The 15,840-nt window shown below is 50.9% G+C and overlaps 1 protein-coding gene across 10 annotated transcripts in view; it reads right to left on the bottom strand.

Annotated features, from left to right (window-relative positions):
• Positions 1-15,840, bottom strand: part of FBXO25 (F-box protein 25) — a 54,659-nt gene continuing 38,819 nt past the window's right edge. For 4 of the 10 annotated variants that reach the window (XM_079141806.1, XM_079141804.1, XM_079141808.1 and 1 more), the window contains exons 6-10: positions 12,850-12,943; positions 11,617-11,801; positions 5,454-5,636; positions 3,289-3,432; positions 415-1,049 (exon numbers count right to left, since the gene is read on the bottom strand). In XM_079141806.1, coding sequence (XP_078997932.1) covers positions 918-1,049; positions 3,289-3,432; positions 5,454-5,636; positions 11,617-11,801; positions 12,850-12,943 — 738 coding nt within the window. In that variant the 3' untranslated portion in view covers positions 415-917. The other 6 variants (XM_079141805.1, XM_079141811.1, XM_079141810.1 and 3 more) reach the window with 5 other exon arrangements.

Below are 15,840 nucleotides of genomic sequence, written 5' to 3'. Positions count from 1 at the left end.
TCATTTTTGATTCGATTTATAAATATACAAAATTGCAAATTTTAAGAGGCTTAGAAGAAGTTTAAAAGGAAGGACAGAAATGATTTTCTTGGGTCCCCTGACTCCTTCAGAAACAGAAACAAACGATGATGCATTCCTGCTGCACAGCCCCACAATGGCAGTTTTTCACATTCTTTCCAGTTCTTTCTGAAGTGTGGGCCTCACAGACCCTGCCAGTCGTAGACCTGGTATGGCTTTTGGTCACGGAGAACACTTACCACCAGCTGAGCACAGAACGCATGGTGTGCACATCTGACGGGACAGCAGGGTGGGCTGCCTTTAGAATTTGAAGAGATCGATGAAGTGCTGTGGGGATACAGGCGTGAAACAGCTGTCCGGGTCAGCTGCCGTGCAGGGGTGACCTGAGTCCTGCAGGAAGGGGAGCTGGGTTAGGATACCTGCCACCACCACCGTCAGTCAAGCTGCAGAGAAACCATCAGCACCTGGCAAAGGGGACCCTGACCCCACCCAGCGGTGCTGAGGATTGCCACAGCACCTGGTTGGTGGATTCCCGAGACCTTCAGGTGGAGCAGGACACCAGGGTTATTCAAGTGTGAGGAGCTCTGGTGCAGAGGCTGCTGGTCTCTCTGCCCCCTCCTGCCCCTGTCCTCCTGGTCCTTGCAGACCTTGCTGTTGGGATCCCTCCACTGGGCACAGGCCAGGGGAGTAGCTGGACTCTGCAAACCTGGACCTTCTATTCAGCAGGGATGGAGAGACCCCAGGGAGTCTGCCCAATGCTGCCCACAGCCAAGGAGACAGAACTATGGTTCAGAAGTGAAAAAAGAAAACCAAGCCTGTGGAGAAGCTGATGTCCTCTCTGCAAGGTCACATGGGGCCAGCACTGGGCTCTCCAGCCCCCAGGACCCTGAGGCATGTTTTTATGGATGAGTCCACAGTTTTCCTGACAGCAGGAACCTGAGCAAGGCCATTGCCAGGCAGGGCGAGGAGAGGGCATGAGCAGCACAGTGGAGATAGGGCAGTACCTTCAGGAGCCAAGCGAGATGGTAGTCCTTAGCACGCAGAAAGGACCGCGGGAGGCAGTGGAGGGGAGAAGGAAAGACTGGTTAGATAGAGCTGTGTGGCCGTTCAGGTCTGTGCAGCTTATTCATGAAAATGAAAACATCAGGTCAACATGAAGTATAGGAAGACAGGCACCACCAGACACCCCAAATCCCATACAAGTGAAGACAGTCTTGGGACAAAGAGAGACACTTCCATTTCCTTTCAGTCTCTCAAATTGAAAACTCATGAGGCCTCTGTGATAATCTTCAAAACTGTTCACAAAGAAGCATAAAGCAAGGCTAGTATTTCAATGTGCAAGGGTCTTTGGGAGAAAGTCCTTTATCCCTCTGTTTCCCTGAGGGTCTACTCCATACTAAATAATGTGTCCTGCAGCTGTGCATTCAGCCCCTGCAGGGAGGATCGGCAAGCCTGCTGCTGCCCACAGGTTGCGAGCACTGTGCTCCTGGACCAGCTGGTGAGTTCCCATATTCTCCCTGTCCATGAGTAGGGGTGGCTGGTCAGTCTGCTCAGGAGATGTTCCCCAGGCTCTGGGTGCTAGACAGTCGGGCCTGTCTTGCCTTAGGCTTTGACCACAGCTCTGCTCCTGGAGCCCACAGGCATCTTGCCTAGTGTCCTGTCTTAGGAAACTTAAGCAGCACCTCTCTCACTGCGTAACCACAGAGCTAAGGAGAAAGTGTGTGTTTCTTCGTTAATTACTTAGCAGACAGGGAGAGCTCCAATATTCTCACACATTCTCGTAACAGTGTTGACTGTTTTATACTGAGCTGAAAGTCTTCTATCCCACGAATAGTATTCCCCATAAAAGTACCATTACTTCCAGCATTTCTATGAAATCAAGTAATAGGCTCAGGCTGTGTCCTCATGTTCTCAGGGGTGTGAGCGATTTACAGAAGCCCCCGAGCACTGCCTGGCTCACAGCGGGATGAGAGCTGCTCCGCATGTCCTCTCCTTTCAGCCCAGGGCACTGGCATGTGCCTTCATGCCCACGAACAGGGAGCGGGAACAGAGAAACGCTCTCTCCTGGTCCCTGAGACCACCCAAGATGGAGGATGAATCTGGACACAATATATTCCCTGCTCTTGAGAGCATTCTGCAGTAAAATTGTGCTGCTTTCGATTTTGAGGACGAGAGAAGGCACACCCAACACCAGACGGTTAACCTGAACTAACAGAACCTCTACGCTGTCCTTGCTGAGCCTCGGCAACTGCAGATGGCCGGCTCATCTCTGACGGAGTGAGCAAAGCCCTGTTAAACAACATGAGAGAAAAGCCCACTTACATTCTCCACTCAGCTGTGGATCATCCTAACAGGACAGAGTGTCATCTGTAGACTTTGAAATGAAAGCAGCTGTCTCTTTCCTAACAATCTAGAGCTTGCCTGTGACCCATATGATAATGTTTAGATAAATGTAAAACAAAAGGCCAGTCAGAGCAGGGTCTGCAGCTGCCCTCAACTCAGAGAGGTCAGAAGCCAGACCCCTGTTCTGGGGAGAGGCCAATTCTCATCCAGTCCGGGGAGCAGCTGGGAGGGGCCCCCGGGCAGTAGGTGAGCAGTGGGTCAGGGCTGGCTGCACCTCAGGCATCAGCTTCCACAGTGTGAATGCCTTTTCCCCACTGAGGCCTCAAGATCAAATACCATCAGCCAGGTACACCACAGAAATGCATCCCAGGGTGAAACATTAATGCATTAAGAAAACAAATCATGCCAAAGCAGGGGCCTCCAGGACTGGTCCCTGCGTACAGAAAGCGTGTCACTGGAGAGTGGGAACTGTGTCTAAAACAACAGGAGGCAACAGGCCACGGGGTCCAGCTTTGCTCTCTGGACGCAGAAGATGCTGTAGATGTGTAGATGATGTTGCTGTTTTTCACCAAAGCCTTGCTAAGTAACGACCTTCCTGTTATGTTCTGACAAGCTAGAGAGGAAAGCAAAGGTGTATTCTGGAGCCCATGCTTCCTCTCACACTTGGCTCTCCCCAGGCCAGATGCTGAGGCACTGCCCCTGCTCTGTCCCACTCCTGTCACTGATGTCCATGGGGAGAGGACACGGCACCTCAGTCTTCAGCAGGCTGACTGGACACAAGGTGTGCATTCTCACCCACACCTGTGCCCCTCCCAGTGCTGGTGAAACACACCCAGGCAGCATTTTTCATTTTATTCTTACCTTTCCACTTAAAATTTGTTCTGCTGAATTCAGCCCTCATACTCCAGGAGATTCTTAAATGATTACCTTCCAGAAGAGGATGCTGCAGTGCCGGCAAAACTGCAGCGTGTCTCCATACTGCTCCTTGGTTGGGTAATGCTTCTGAAGCGTGAAATACATCAACTTCCATTCCACGTGTCCTTTTTCTGAAAGGATCAAATGTCTACAAAACTAAACAAATAAAATTCAGTTCAGAATTGGCAGATGACTTCCAAAACAGAATATGAAGTATGAAACTATTTGTAAAAGGCAAATAATTGTTCATTCAACAATTATTTGAATTTAAACTTACTAGGATTATACCAATAAGGGACAAGCCAATGGTGGGATACCTGCATACTGATACCATGCAGCTGTGTGATGGGTTTGAAAACCCAGCACTGGGATGATGTCCATGATGCATAAAATAAGCAACTCCTGTCATCTGCCTGATAAGAGGCTTGTATGCAGAGTACATGGAGAATACTCACACTCAGTACAAAGACAGCCCCATGGAAGATCGGGCAATGGGATGAAAAGATGTTTTTCCCAGAAGACACACGAGTGCCTGTGTCCTCTTGAAGAGGTGCCCAACCAACCAGGGACCTTGGGTGCAACCCCACTCACACATACCCCAGGACAGCAGCAAGTGTGGGAACCTCACACACTGCTGCTGGCAGTCAAGTGGTCAAGTGTGGCCACCATGGAGAGCCGCCAGGCGATTTCCCTGAAGGTCAAACACAGCATGCCTGGCCAGCAGCCCCAATCCTAGGGACGTGCCTCAGAAAAAGGGGAGCATGACCACAGACCTGGAGGTAAGCAATTACAATAGCACAGGGTGGATGCAAAGCCAGCATCCCCCACTGATGAGTGGATGAAGAACACCCCAGGTATCCACAGAGTGGACTGTCATTCAGCCTGGAGGGAAGGAAGCTCTAGTTCATAAAGCCAATGAGCTGAGGGCAAGAAGCCAGACGTCCAGGACAGGGACGTCTAGGGACAGAAAGCAGATGTGGGGGTGATGATGCTGCCCCCACACTGGTGGCAGGGACAGCCACACAAAGCAACAGCATTTCAAAGGTGGCAGGGACACTACCGAGAGATCTGAGTTGTGGGAAGAGAGGCAGCTCTGTGCCTGTAGAAACCTGGGGTGAGCCCGCGACCGCAGCTGGTCAGGCCTGCCCTCTGTGCGCACCACAGTACCCTCCGTGCGCTCTTACACATGAGAGCAATGCTTCACTGCATACTGGTGCTGGGACCTGCTCCTAGGGACTTTGCAAATTATGATGGAGTCAGTGAGGAAATCTGCTTCTCGTCACACTAACACCAGGGCAGCTTGAAAAGTAAAGGGAAGTCCTTAGAGGTTTGGCTGTAAACATCAGTTCTTTGAATAAATGCAAGCTTGGACGCCTCCTCTCCTGTCAGCGTGGGGCCTAGCCATGCCCACGGGAGCAGCAACTCGCCAGCTTTCTGACCCGAGTCCTGCACTTACCTCAGGAGGTCAAGTCAAGCACGTTGGTCACTTGAGATGATCGGTCCAAGCTCATGTCTCTCGGTTGCCACCTTGCTTCCCACCTGTGCCCTCTTCACACATTTCTAATATGCCTGTGTGTTTTTCAGGGTCTCACTGTGACTAAGCCACACCTGGCCCTGCCCTGTGCGTGCCTGTGAAAGTGCATGTTCTGTCCCACACCTGCACACACCTAGTGCTCACTCTACTTAATCGGACTCTGGTGCTATCTGCCCTCCCGGGTGCAGGGTGAGGGAGGCTGAGGCTCTGCAGAGGCTCAGAAGCAGTCCTGGTGGGGCCTGTCCACCCACAGGAAGGCCCTCTGCAGGCCATCCTGAACCACAAGTACGTGCCTGGGACTCTCCAGTGAGAGCCACGAATGGGAGCAGGAAGCTAGGCCTCATAGAGCCGTGGGCTTTTCCAGGACACACAGCTTGGTGAAAGGCAGAGCTGGAGATCATCTAGTCAAATGAGAGGGGCCCTCTTGTCACCAGCAGGTGGGACAGAGAATGGCTCTGGCTGTGATGCTTGTTTGTGGGTGATTTTCAGAATCATGGTTCTTTTTAAATATGGAGAATACCAGCTTGATCATCCTGGTGCTCAGAAGTGGAGCCTCGGCCCTCCTCTCCAGGGGTCCAGGACAGACCAGGGTGGGGAGGGGGCGCACCGGCCTCTGCAGCCAATGCATCATGCACGCACTCACCTGCTTTTCAGCAAAATGGTACTGACACAGCTTCTTCCATAGCTGCCTGTCTTCACTAAGCACGTACAAGGTGGGTGTCACCTGGCCCAGGGTGACGACGTCCCACCCATCTGAGAAGCGATGGAGGATGTTGCTCAGTGTGTGCAACGGCAGGTCGCTGAGGGTGAGGCCATCGTTCACCTGCTGGAAGGAAACACGGACAGCACCTTGTGGAGGAGCAGCAGCTGTGCTCACACAAGCACAGCTGTGCCTGGGAGACGCCCGAGAAGGTGGAGGCGCCAGCCCTCCTCGGATGGTGGGCCGCACCTGTGTGGTGAGCAGAGCCCGCACGGCGACCTGGGGCAGGGCTGGTGCCTCAGGGAATCGCTCTGCTGGGAGGCTGCACACCCCACATGTCAGCTGTGTCCACACTCAGTGAGTCTCACTGAACTTTCAGGGCCTGCCTGGGAGGTGGGGCTCCAAGCAGGGCAAGCGCTGATGCCATCAGCTTGTGCTTCAGGGGCAGTGTCTTCACAGCCCCCAGCTTTATTGTACCTATTGTTTAAAGTTTTACTTCTCCTCATTAAGGGGAAACTGACAGGCAACACTCGCCCGTGTGTGGGGGTGCAGCCTGATGTCTGAGGCACAGGTGTGTGGTGGTGAGGCCGTGTCACATCACACAGCAGGGTCCACTCAGTGGGTCTCCACTGGATGCTGCAGTTAGCCACAGCCACCTGCCATACGCTCCACTTCTAAGCTCACCCTGCAAACCCAAGGTGCCCCTTTCTGGCTGCCAGCCTGTGTGAGCTCCCCCCTCCCCACACACCTGCAAAGCCACATCCTCCCTTCAAGCAGCGTGAGCATAAGCATGTCAGGCCTGTGCTTAAGGGGATGCAGGAAGGCAGAGGCAGGGACAGTGTGAGGCCTGTGCGCTGGGCTGGCTCAGCTCCCCTGAGGCTGAGCAGGCGCCTGGTGGGGTTTGGGCTCAGCTGTCGTAGGCTCTTGGGGCCTTGGTCCAGCCGTTCCCACCCCCTCCCCGGAAGCACCTCTTCCCAATGCCAGGTCCCAGCTGCTGTCCTGCCTGAGGTGGTGCCTGGGTCCGTGGCACACTGGTTGTGCTTCCTGCTTCTCCCCCCCACTGGTCACAGCCCTCTACTGTGAAGACAGCTGGCACTCTTCCCATAGTCCTGCATACGTGGACTCTGAGCATCTGGTTTTACAGAATGAATTAGCTTCAGGCTTGGTTCAGGAAGTCACTGGATCTCTGGGAGTGCAGTGAAGGGGGAGGTGCCAATGCCCCATTCTTGCCATCGTCATCCTGTTCTTGCAGAGGGACACCGTGACCTGAGGTTCTGGACAGGATCATGAGGTTTGTTTCTGTCTTCTCTGCTGACGGGACCAGGAGGTGGCCAGGGCAGAAGCTCCACCCTGGCTGTGGTCCCCCCTCATGGTGCCCGCAGGCTCCCAGCAAACATTCTTTAGACACAAGAATGGGTGAGCCACACTTGCTACTGGTGAGCCAAGTGCTTGTGGCTCAAGTGATAGCCAGTCCAATCCCTGTTATCCAGTATGGGCAGAGTCCCACAGGGGCAGCATGCATAAGCTGACCCGAGTAGGGGTACTTCTTGAGTTTATCCTTCTGCCCATGCCATGAAGGTGAAGGCACAAAGCAATGGACAGTCCTGGACCAGTGAAGTTCAGAGGTGAGGGGAAGTGTAGCATCCATTTCTGGGGGTCCAGCTTGAGGACCCCACTGTGCCTACAAACATGTGGGCCATTTGCAGGTGAGGCAGGAAGGCCTCCTGGACACTGCTGTGGCAGGCAGAGCCCTTTGCTGTCTAGGCCAGGCTGACTGAGGAGCAAGGCCTTTTTGGTTGTGGGACGGTTTCATGCTGCAGTGAATGCCAACAACCCACCTCTGGAAACCCTACAGTCACAGTTCCCTATATGCAGCAGAGGATTGGCACGCACAACAGTGGCCTGGATGGAGCTTGCTGCCTCAGGGTCCTGAGAGATCCTGCCCCAAACACAGGGAGGCCAGGGCACCAGCTTACTGTTTTCTCCCCTCTTGCCTGACTCGGAGCCCACAGGCCTGTTCCCCAGCACCCCATGCACCTGCACACCAGGTCCTGCATCAGCCCTCGTGCAGGTGCTACCCAGGCCTCTGGGCTTGGAGACCTTGCTGGGAAAGGCTGGGGTCCAGACGAGCTCCCGGGAGCCAGTTCTGCAACACTGAGGAGCTGTGTAAACCAGCTGACCTCCGGGTGGCCTGAAGAGAGCGGCACAGTGATAAACTAATGCTCCAGATCAGTGCCGCCCTGAGACTGCCCGCGAGCCCCAGCCAGCGCACACCACCTGGTGGCTTCTGTCATGGCCATGCTCCACACACCACCTTGCTCCTGAGATGCTGCGCTTGCTACCAACCTCGAATGCATCGCTGTTGTGACACCAGGCTGGCTGGGAGCACCCACCTGGAGCAGGCGCACAGCAGCTCCTGTGGGTGTGACCCAGTGACAGACGTGCCGTATGTGTGTGTGCCACGGAGCCAGGGCCCTGGAGATAAAAGGAGACAGCATGGAAGGTGCTGCCTCAGACATGGCTGGAGAGGCAGTGTGTGCTGGTGTGAGAATAGCAGAGAGGTCTGGTCTCCTGTGCACGCCGCTGTTCCAGCCCACGTCTTGCCCGGCCGATGGCTGTACACATTCCAGGGCGAGCTTCTGGTACCAGCTGGGCTATGGCAGCATCACTGCAGGGACAGTGACCACCCACCCCATGGTGTCACCCTGCTGGGTCCAGGGAAGCACTTGGAGGATTACAGCCATTTTTGGTTCTCTGTTTGCTTTTTTCTAGGGATAAGTCATCAAAATGAAGCTATTCATTTACAAAGGTAGACGCTACTGAGATCCTTGGCGATACAAACACAGAATTTAATTCTAGTCCTGGTGGCCCAGCTCTCTCGGTGCCACCAGGTGGTGTGTCAGGTTGGGTCTGAGGGATGACGAGCAGCTGTCTGGACACTGTGCAGTGGCATGCTCCCCTGAGGGGGAAGCGAGGCAAGCAGAGCACAGTGGCTCAGCGGTACCAAGGACACAGGCAAGCATTTGTCCTGGGGTGAGACATCACTCAGTTCCGTGGATGATGATGTCTCATGGCAGAGGACCTACTGATGACAAGGGACAGGTGTCGATTCCCACATGCACACATAAAACTAACCCAGGTTCTCCCCAGGGCTGCACACCTGTGACTCCCGGACAGGTCAAGGGGTTTCTCTAGTTCTCAGGAGCCTTTTAGCACCATACACAAGGCCACCCTTGCTTTTGGAGGTCCAGCACCAGACTTGTTGTGGAGACATCATCAGGGCATGGAGAGAAGAGGTGCCCTGGCTCTCAGGCCTCTGTGGCTCTTGGCTGTTCGTCCCGCCCTCCCCCTTAAAACTGAAACACACAAGCAGGAGGCAGCCAGCCGCCCTCCTCGGCAGCTCGCTGACCTAAGCAGTTTCAGCCCTGTTCAGCTCACATGGTGTGGTGTCTGCACCTGCAGCAAGTTTCTGACACAGGGAGAGCTTTCCCTGGTCTCAAACGACATTTCCAGAAAGGTGACAATCCTCCATCCCTTCTGACAATAGACGTCACTCACCATGAGACAGGATGGGTGCAGGGTGTGGACACCACATGCATCTTCCGCTCTGGAAGTGTTGGGGGCATAGGAGGGGCACTCGGGGAGTGTGCTGGGAACGGGAAGCTATGCCAGAGCAAGAGCTGAGGGGACAGTCATCAGCGCCTGCCCTGTGTCACTGCTCCCACTCCTCAGGGCCTCGTCCTTGGCCACGTGGCAGCACAGTAGCCCAGCTGCCACTGCCCCTCCTCCCACTGTGCCAATACAACAAGGTGAGGAAGCCCACGGTAGGGTTCAGGGTTGTCTCCCTTTCGCTCGCCACACTCCCTGCTCTCCTTGCTGTCTGCTGAACACAGCCCTGTCACTGGAGCTGCCTTCTGTTCCCACTGATCCACATTCCAAGGTCTGCACAGCAGCTAGGCCCTGCCTGCATGTGCCAGCAGGCACAGAAAGGCTGCTTCCTGGCCTTTGCCGAGTTCCTGACTGAAAACCCTGGTTCACAGCACACAGAGGAGCTAGAACCGGGCTAGAACACAGGGCTCAGGGACCGAGCCACATGTCAGGTGCAAGCCTCAGACACAACTCACCTGTGCACAGGGATGGAGATGGTGCAGAGCTTTCAACACTGGCTGTCCCACATACAAGAAAGGGAGCACAGTGCAGTGTCTGTGATCAGCGTGCTGAGCTCTCACCACCGTGGCCATCAGGTCTCTGATGGCAACCTCAGGCTCACCCCCGACACTCACTGTGGTTTCTCTAACCCCGTATGCAAGCAAATGACCACAAGTCAAGGCTTTCCAGATCACCTGAAAATAAGGCCCTTCCCGGGGACACAGGGTGCAGAGGTAGCAGATGATCATCACCCTGACAAAGGAAAATCTAGAGTACCACATTCGTGCCACCGGCCACAACTTACACCCTGAGGGTGGACATCCAGTAAATTCCTGCTCATGGTATCACTAGAGATAAGTAGATCTTTTCCTTGTTACTAGAATAAAAAGTATCAAAAACGACTAGATTTGCCTCACACATGACATGCACACATGTACACACACACACACACACAGCAAAAGGACAGCAAGAAGCAGTAACCAGATTACTTGCAATACAATTAAGCCTTAATTTACTGAATGCTATTTTAGACTGGAACAGTGTCCTTTAAAAATAAAATAATTTACCATCCAGGACTCCATAGGATCAGCCCGGTTTAATGATTATCATTCCAATAATAATAATAGTCATTATTCCATTCACTATATGCCACTGAACGGTCTTTGGGCCTTTCCTGTTTTAAAACAATTACATTAATGTTTGCATAAGGATAAGTTTCAAAAGCCTCATTTATGTTTGGAAGAGGTAATGGCTTTTGTAGTATGAAAACAGTAATAATTCTTAGGCTAAGAAATTCATATCTAAAAAGTCAAGAAAGCAAACCTATTGACAGTAGCTAAAATAAATGAATAATAAAACACCTACCAGCAAATTTAACCAAGGAAGAGGACGACCTTCATGAGGAAACTTAAGAAGTTTCTCTCATCTGATTATGAGAGAAATGGAAGTGGCATGAAAAAAATGAAAAGTTATCACATGGTCATGGGCTGGGAGAATTGAAATGTTAAAATATCCACACCATCCAAACCACCTACGGACTCGACACAGTTCCAAATGGTAAGAACCACTCCTAAAGTCACATGAAACCTCAAAAGTCCTGAACAGCAGTGATCCTGAGCAGAGAGCATGAGGCTGAGGCATCATTCCACCTGGTCTCGAGACCATGCAAAACAGCAGCAACCAAACATCGTCAGTGGAGGACCCAGAAACCAGCGCTGGAGTCCACGGCCAGCGGCTCTGACAAAGGCAGCATGAGCACACACTGAACAAGGGGTCCTCTTCAATGAACCGCGCTGGACAGACCATGCTGCACACGGAGAATGGTGTGTAGGTCCCTCAAACCTCAGACAGATTTACCACAGACGCAGCCACTCCACCACTGCCTACACAGCCAAAGGAACGTAAGCCCACGAGGGGGAATGTCCACAGCAAAAGCCACGATACGCATCAACGTTGGTGCCCTCTGATGAATGAATAAAGAAAATGTGGTGCATACACAGTAGGATACTGTTCAGCCCCAAAGAGAATGGCATCCTGCTATTTGCAGCAAAATGGATAGAACTAGAACATAATTAAGTGAAATTAGAAGGACAAGTACCACATTTTTTCATTTGCGGAAGCGAACGCTGATCCACAGAAGAGAGGAACAGTGGTTGCCAGCAAGCAGGATAGGTGGGGAGGAGGATGGAGAAGGAAGGTCACAGGTCCTGATGCTGCTGGACAGGAGGGTAACCGCTCATGCTCTGTGGCACTGGAGGATAATGATGATTGACAGTACTTAATTGAATATTTCAAAGTGGATAGCAGAGAGGATTCTGAGTGTTTCCAACCCAAAGAAATGGCACTGTTTACCCTGACATGGTTGCACTGTACACACTGAAGCACCACACTGTACAGACAAGTACATAGTTACTACATGTCAATTAAAAAATATTTAAAAGAAGAAAGACATTCATACCTTAGTCATCTGAAGATTCTGTAGCTGTTGTTGCCAGTTAAGGACAGTTTCTAAGCGGCAAATCCAAATGTTGATGTTGCCCACCAACACTGACTTCCCTACCCCTCTAATCAGGGTGCAGAGGGTGGAGCTCAGATCCTGCAGGAGGTTCTTGATTAGGCGAGGGTTCTGGTGGTCACACAGCACTGGAACAGGAAAACAAAGCTACTGGCTGATGCAATGAACCACCACTTACACTGGTCTAGCCTCATGCCCAGCTGTCCGCTGACCCATTCGCATGATGGAAGACCGAGGTGTTGCATACGCATGAACCCTGAAGACCTTGTGTGGAGTGAATGCCAGTCTCACAAGGACAAAGATGGTGCACTTCCACTTCCAGGAAGTACCAGCAATCGGAATCACAGACAGAATACAGGGTGTGGGTGTCAGGGGCTGGGGAGGAGGAAGAGGAATTAGTGTTTCATGTGATCAGAGTTCAACTGGGCAGTGAAGATGGTCTCGAGATGGATGGCAGTGATGCACACAATGCTGCTGAACAGTACACTTCACATGTTACTGTGGTAAATGTCAGGTGTATTTTACTATAATAAATAAAAACATGTGTAATCTTACTACTACAACCCAAAGTGGCTTCATTTTTGAAATATCACAAGTATAATGAGATTTTTAAGACCTTTGACATTTCATCAGCAAATCTTTGGCTGGAACTACAATTTTGCCTTTCAAATGGACAGTATGCACTTTGTTTGTACTCATCATAAAGGGGATATTTTAAAATGGCTTGTATATATTGTCATAAAGTCGATATGTACACTAAGCTAATAGTGTGAAATTTAAAGTTCCCTCTACTGACTGCTGCTAATTAAAAAAGGCAAGCTCATTCAATTAAAAAAGAAAATTATTACAGAATCATTGGCTTGTGTGATGCCCAAGTCCTGCTGCTCGAGGAGTCACTCAGCCAAGTGAATGGTGGCTGGCTGACCACATGGAGCATGGCGGCTCTAGACCTGGGGCTGGTGCTCTCCTGTGTCAAGACAGACTTCAGTAAGTGAACCAGCACCCCACGGAGCTCTGGGACCACGGGGACAGTCCACCTTCCTGTCAACGTTGTCATGGTGTCTAGATTATTGTTTTTCACTATATAAATATGGGGAAAAGATAAGAAAAAAATCCCCTCTTGCCCTAATTTCTAATTAGGATTCAGATTACTGGAAACACCAGTGATGGTCTTACCCTTTTGAACAATTTTATCCAGAATGTTGAAGTAATTCTTCTGTGCGACACCACTTAATGAAGTTAACTGGGATTTTGCAATCAGCTGCAACAGCTAAAGGAGAGAGGAAAAAGAAGCTAAGCATTCTGATCCATGCGACATGGAACACAAGCATGGTGACATGGCACAGTGCAGAAGGGAGACACCGGGACTAAGCTCTAGGCCAGGCCCTGGACAGTCTGCATCCATGGAGGAAACGGCCACTGCCTGCCCGACCCCAGGAGCACTCCAGCAGGCTGCTGTGCAGAGCACCCCCTGCTCTCCAGGCCTGTGCAGGCTCTCAACAAGGCTAGTGGTGCAGTGTGTGCCTGCCCTCATCAGACCCTCTCTGGTGCTATTTCACACCCAGATGCTGCTGTCTGCTGACCACACGGTCAGAAAGCCAACAGCACCCCCCTCTGGAAACTGAAAGGCAGAAGCTACACCACGTTCCAGCTCTTTCAGCAGCACTGGCAGAACATGAATGGCCCCAGGGTAAGGGACCACGTGGGATCTGGTAGGCGCAGTCCTCATTCTGAGGCATGGAGAGTGCACACGTCCACCCTGCCTGCTCCTGGCCTCACAGCACCCTCCCCGACACTGGCATCACGGGCTGAGCTTCCCTCTGCACGTCTCTTCCACTCCCTGTCTGTCGGTATGAGCCCACTGCCCTGCCCCAAGAGTTTCTGCATTCTGGTGCGCTGCTTCTGCGCAGCCTGGAGTCGCTTTGCTTTCTGATCCTATCTGGAAACCTCTGGCCACATCAGCCTATCTTTACTGATGCAACATGGGTTTGGCCTTAATCGTATGACACGGTTTTGTTTGGGACCTTTTAAAGAAAGTCTCTGTTTTCCTTTAGAACTTAAGGAAGTTTGCATATCCATCCCAGAGTTTTCTTTTGTAGTTTAACCCAGCATACTTCTCCCACCATCCTGAACCTCGACAGCACATCTCAGTCCCAGGGTAAAGCTGCCATTCTCTTGTCCCTCCCCCTTGTCCTCCTGCCCTCTCCCTGCCGTGTGCTGCAAGCTGCACCACCTCTTCACTGCCAGGGTCTAGGACTCCAGTCCCACACCCTAGTCCATGTGTTCTCCTTCCGGCCACAGTTCGTGCACTGGGCTGCTGCTGATGTCCATTTCTGTTGCCACTGCTTCCTGAGCCACCTCTTGATTGGCTGAAGTTAGTTTCCTCAAAAATGCTCATGGTTGCCAAGGTCTGGGCTAAAAAAGGAGCCGTGACAATTTCAGACAGATCATTCTACAGTCTTCTAGAGGAAACTCCTGACGCACACAACTTATGAAGACTGAATCACCAAGAAACAGAAAACCTGCACAGACCAACAGCAACAAGCCTGAGCAAGGAATAAAATCCCTGTCACAGAAAAGTTCAGGACTACATGGCTCCACTGCTGTCTTCTGCCAAGCATTTGAAAAACTAATTCCACTTCTTCTCAGATTACCCCAAGGAAGAGAGGAATTATTCTAAACGCATTCTATGAGGCCAGCACGACTCTGGTGCCAAAACCAGACTAGGACACAATAGACCACCACCAGCCAGCAACCTGGGGATAAAGGCCCACAGAACCCAAGGTCAGGAAGGCAGTCAATAAGCATGCACACTCACCAAAGACAAAATCCACACAGACGACAGAGCATCCAATGAAGTCAGCACCTTTCAAGATAAAAGCCCTTGACACATGAGGGACGGAAGAAACAGCACACACTCACAGCTACCAGCATCCTGGAGGGGCAGCTGAGAGCTCTTGAGCCTAGACGGGACCAGATGCCCACTGTGCACTGTCAGTTAACACCGTCCTGTATATCACACAGTCAGGGAATCCCAAATGGACCAGAGGAAGTTGAACTGTCACTGTTGGCAGATGACAAGATCTCACTTCCCAAATACTACTAGAGGCTGAGGAACTGAACAGACACTTCAAAGAAGAAGAAATACAACTGATCAACAAATATATGAAAAAATGTTCATCATCTCTAGTAATTAGAGAAATGCAAATCAATATTCCCTCTCACTCCAGTCAGAATGGCAATTATCAAGAACACAAGCAACAATAAATGTTGGCAAGTTTGTGGGGAAATAGGTACACTCATACATTGCTGGTGGGACTGCAGATTAGTGCAGACACTCTGGAAAGCAGTATGGAGATTCCTCAGAAAACTTGGAATAGAACCACCATTTTGACCCACCTATCCCACTCCTCGGTTTATACCCAAAGACTTTAAATTCAGTATGCTACAGTCACCCAGCCACATCAATGTTTATAGCAGCTCCATTCACAATAGCTATACTATGGAACCAACCTAGGTATCCTTTAACAGATAAATGGATAAAGAAAATGCAGTGTTTTTTTTTGTTTGTTTTTGTTTTTTTTTTGTGTGTGTGTGTGTATGATGGACTGTTACTCAGCTTTAAAGAAAAATGAAATGATGGCATTTGCTGGTAAATGCATGGAGTTGGAGAATATCATGAAAAGCAAAATAAGTCAATCCCCAAAAACCAAAGGCCAAATGTTTTCTCTGATATGTGGATGCTAATTCACAATAAGGGCAGGGGCGCAGGGAAGAATAGAATTACTTTAGATTAGGTAGGGGGGAGTGAAGGGAGGGGAGGGCTTATGGGGATAGGAAGGATAGTAGAATGAAACAGACATTATTACCTCGTGTACATATATGACTGCATGACCAATGTGATTCAATAACATGTACAATCAGAAAAATGAGAAATTATACCCCATTTATGTAAGATATATCAAAGTACAGTTTATTGTCATGTATAACTAATCAGAACAAATTTAAAAATTAAAAAAAAAAACCTACTAGAACTAATAATCAAATTCGGGAAGGTGAAGGATAAAAACCAGTGTACAAAAGCAGCCTTTGGTGACAACCCACATGGAAATGGAGATCTCTGTGTTATGTGACATAAGCCAGGCACAGAAAGATCAGTCCCACGCA

The sequence above is a fragment of the Sciurus vulgaris genome, assembly GCF_902686455.1.
Source record: "Sciurus vulgaris genome assembly, chromosome: 5".
In the NCBI taxonomy this organism is placed as follows: domain Eukaryota; kingdom Metazoa; phylum Chordata; class Mammalia; order Rodentia; family Sciuridae; genus Sciurus; species Sciurus vulgaris.
This window is presented reverse-complemented; position numbering and strand designations above follow the sequence as displayed.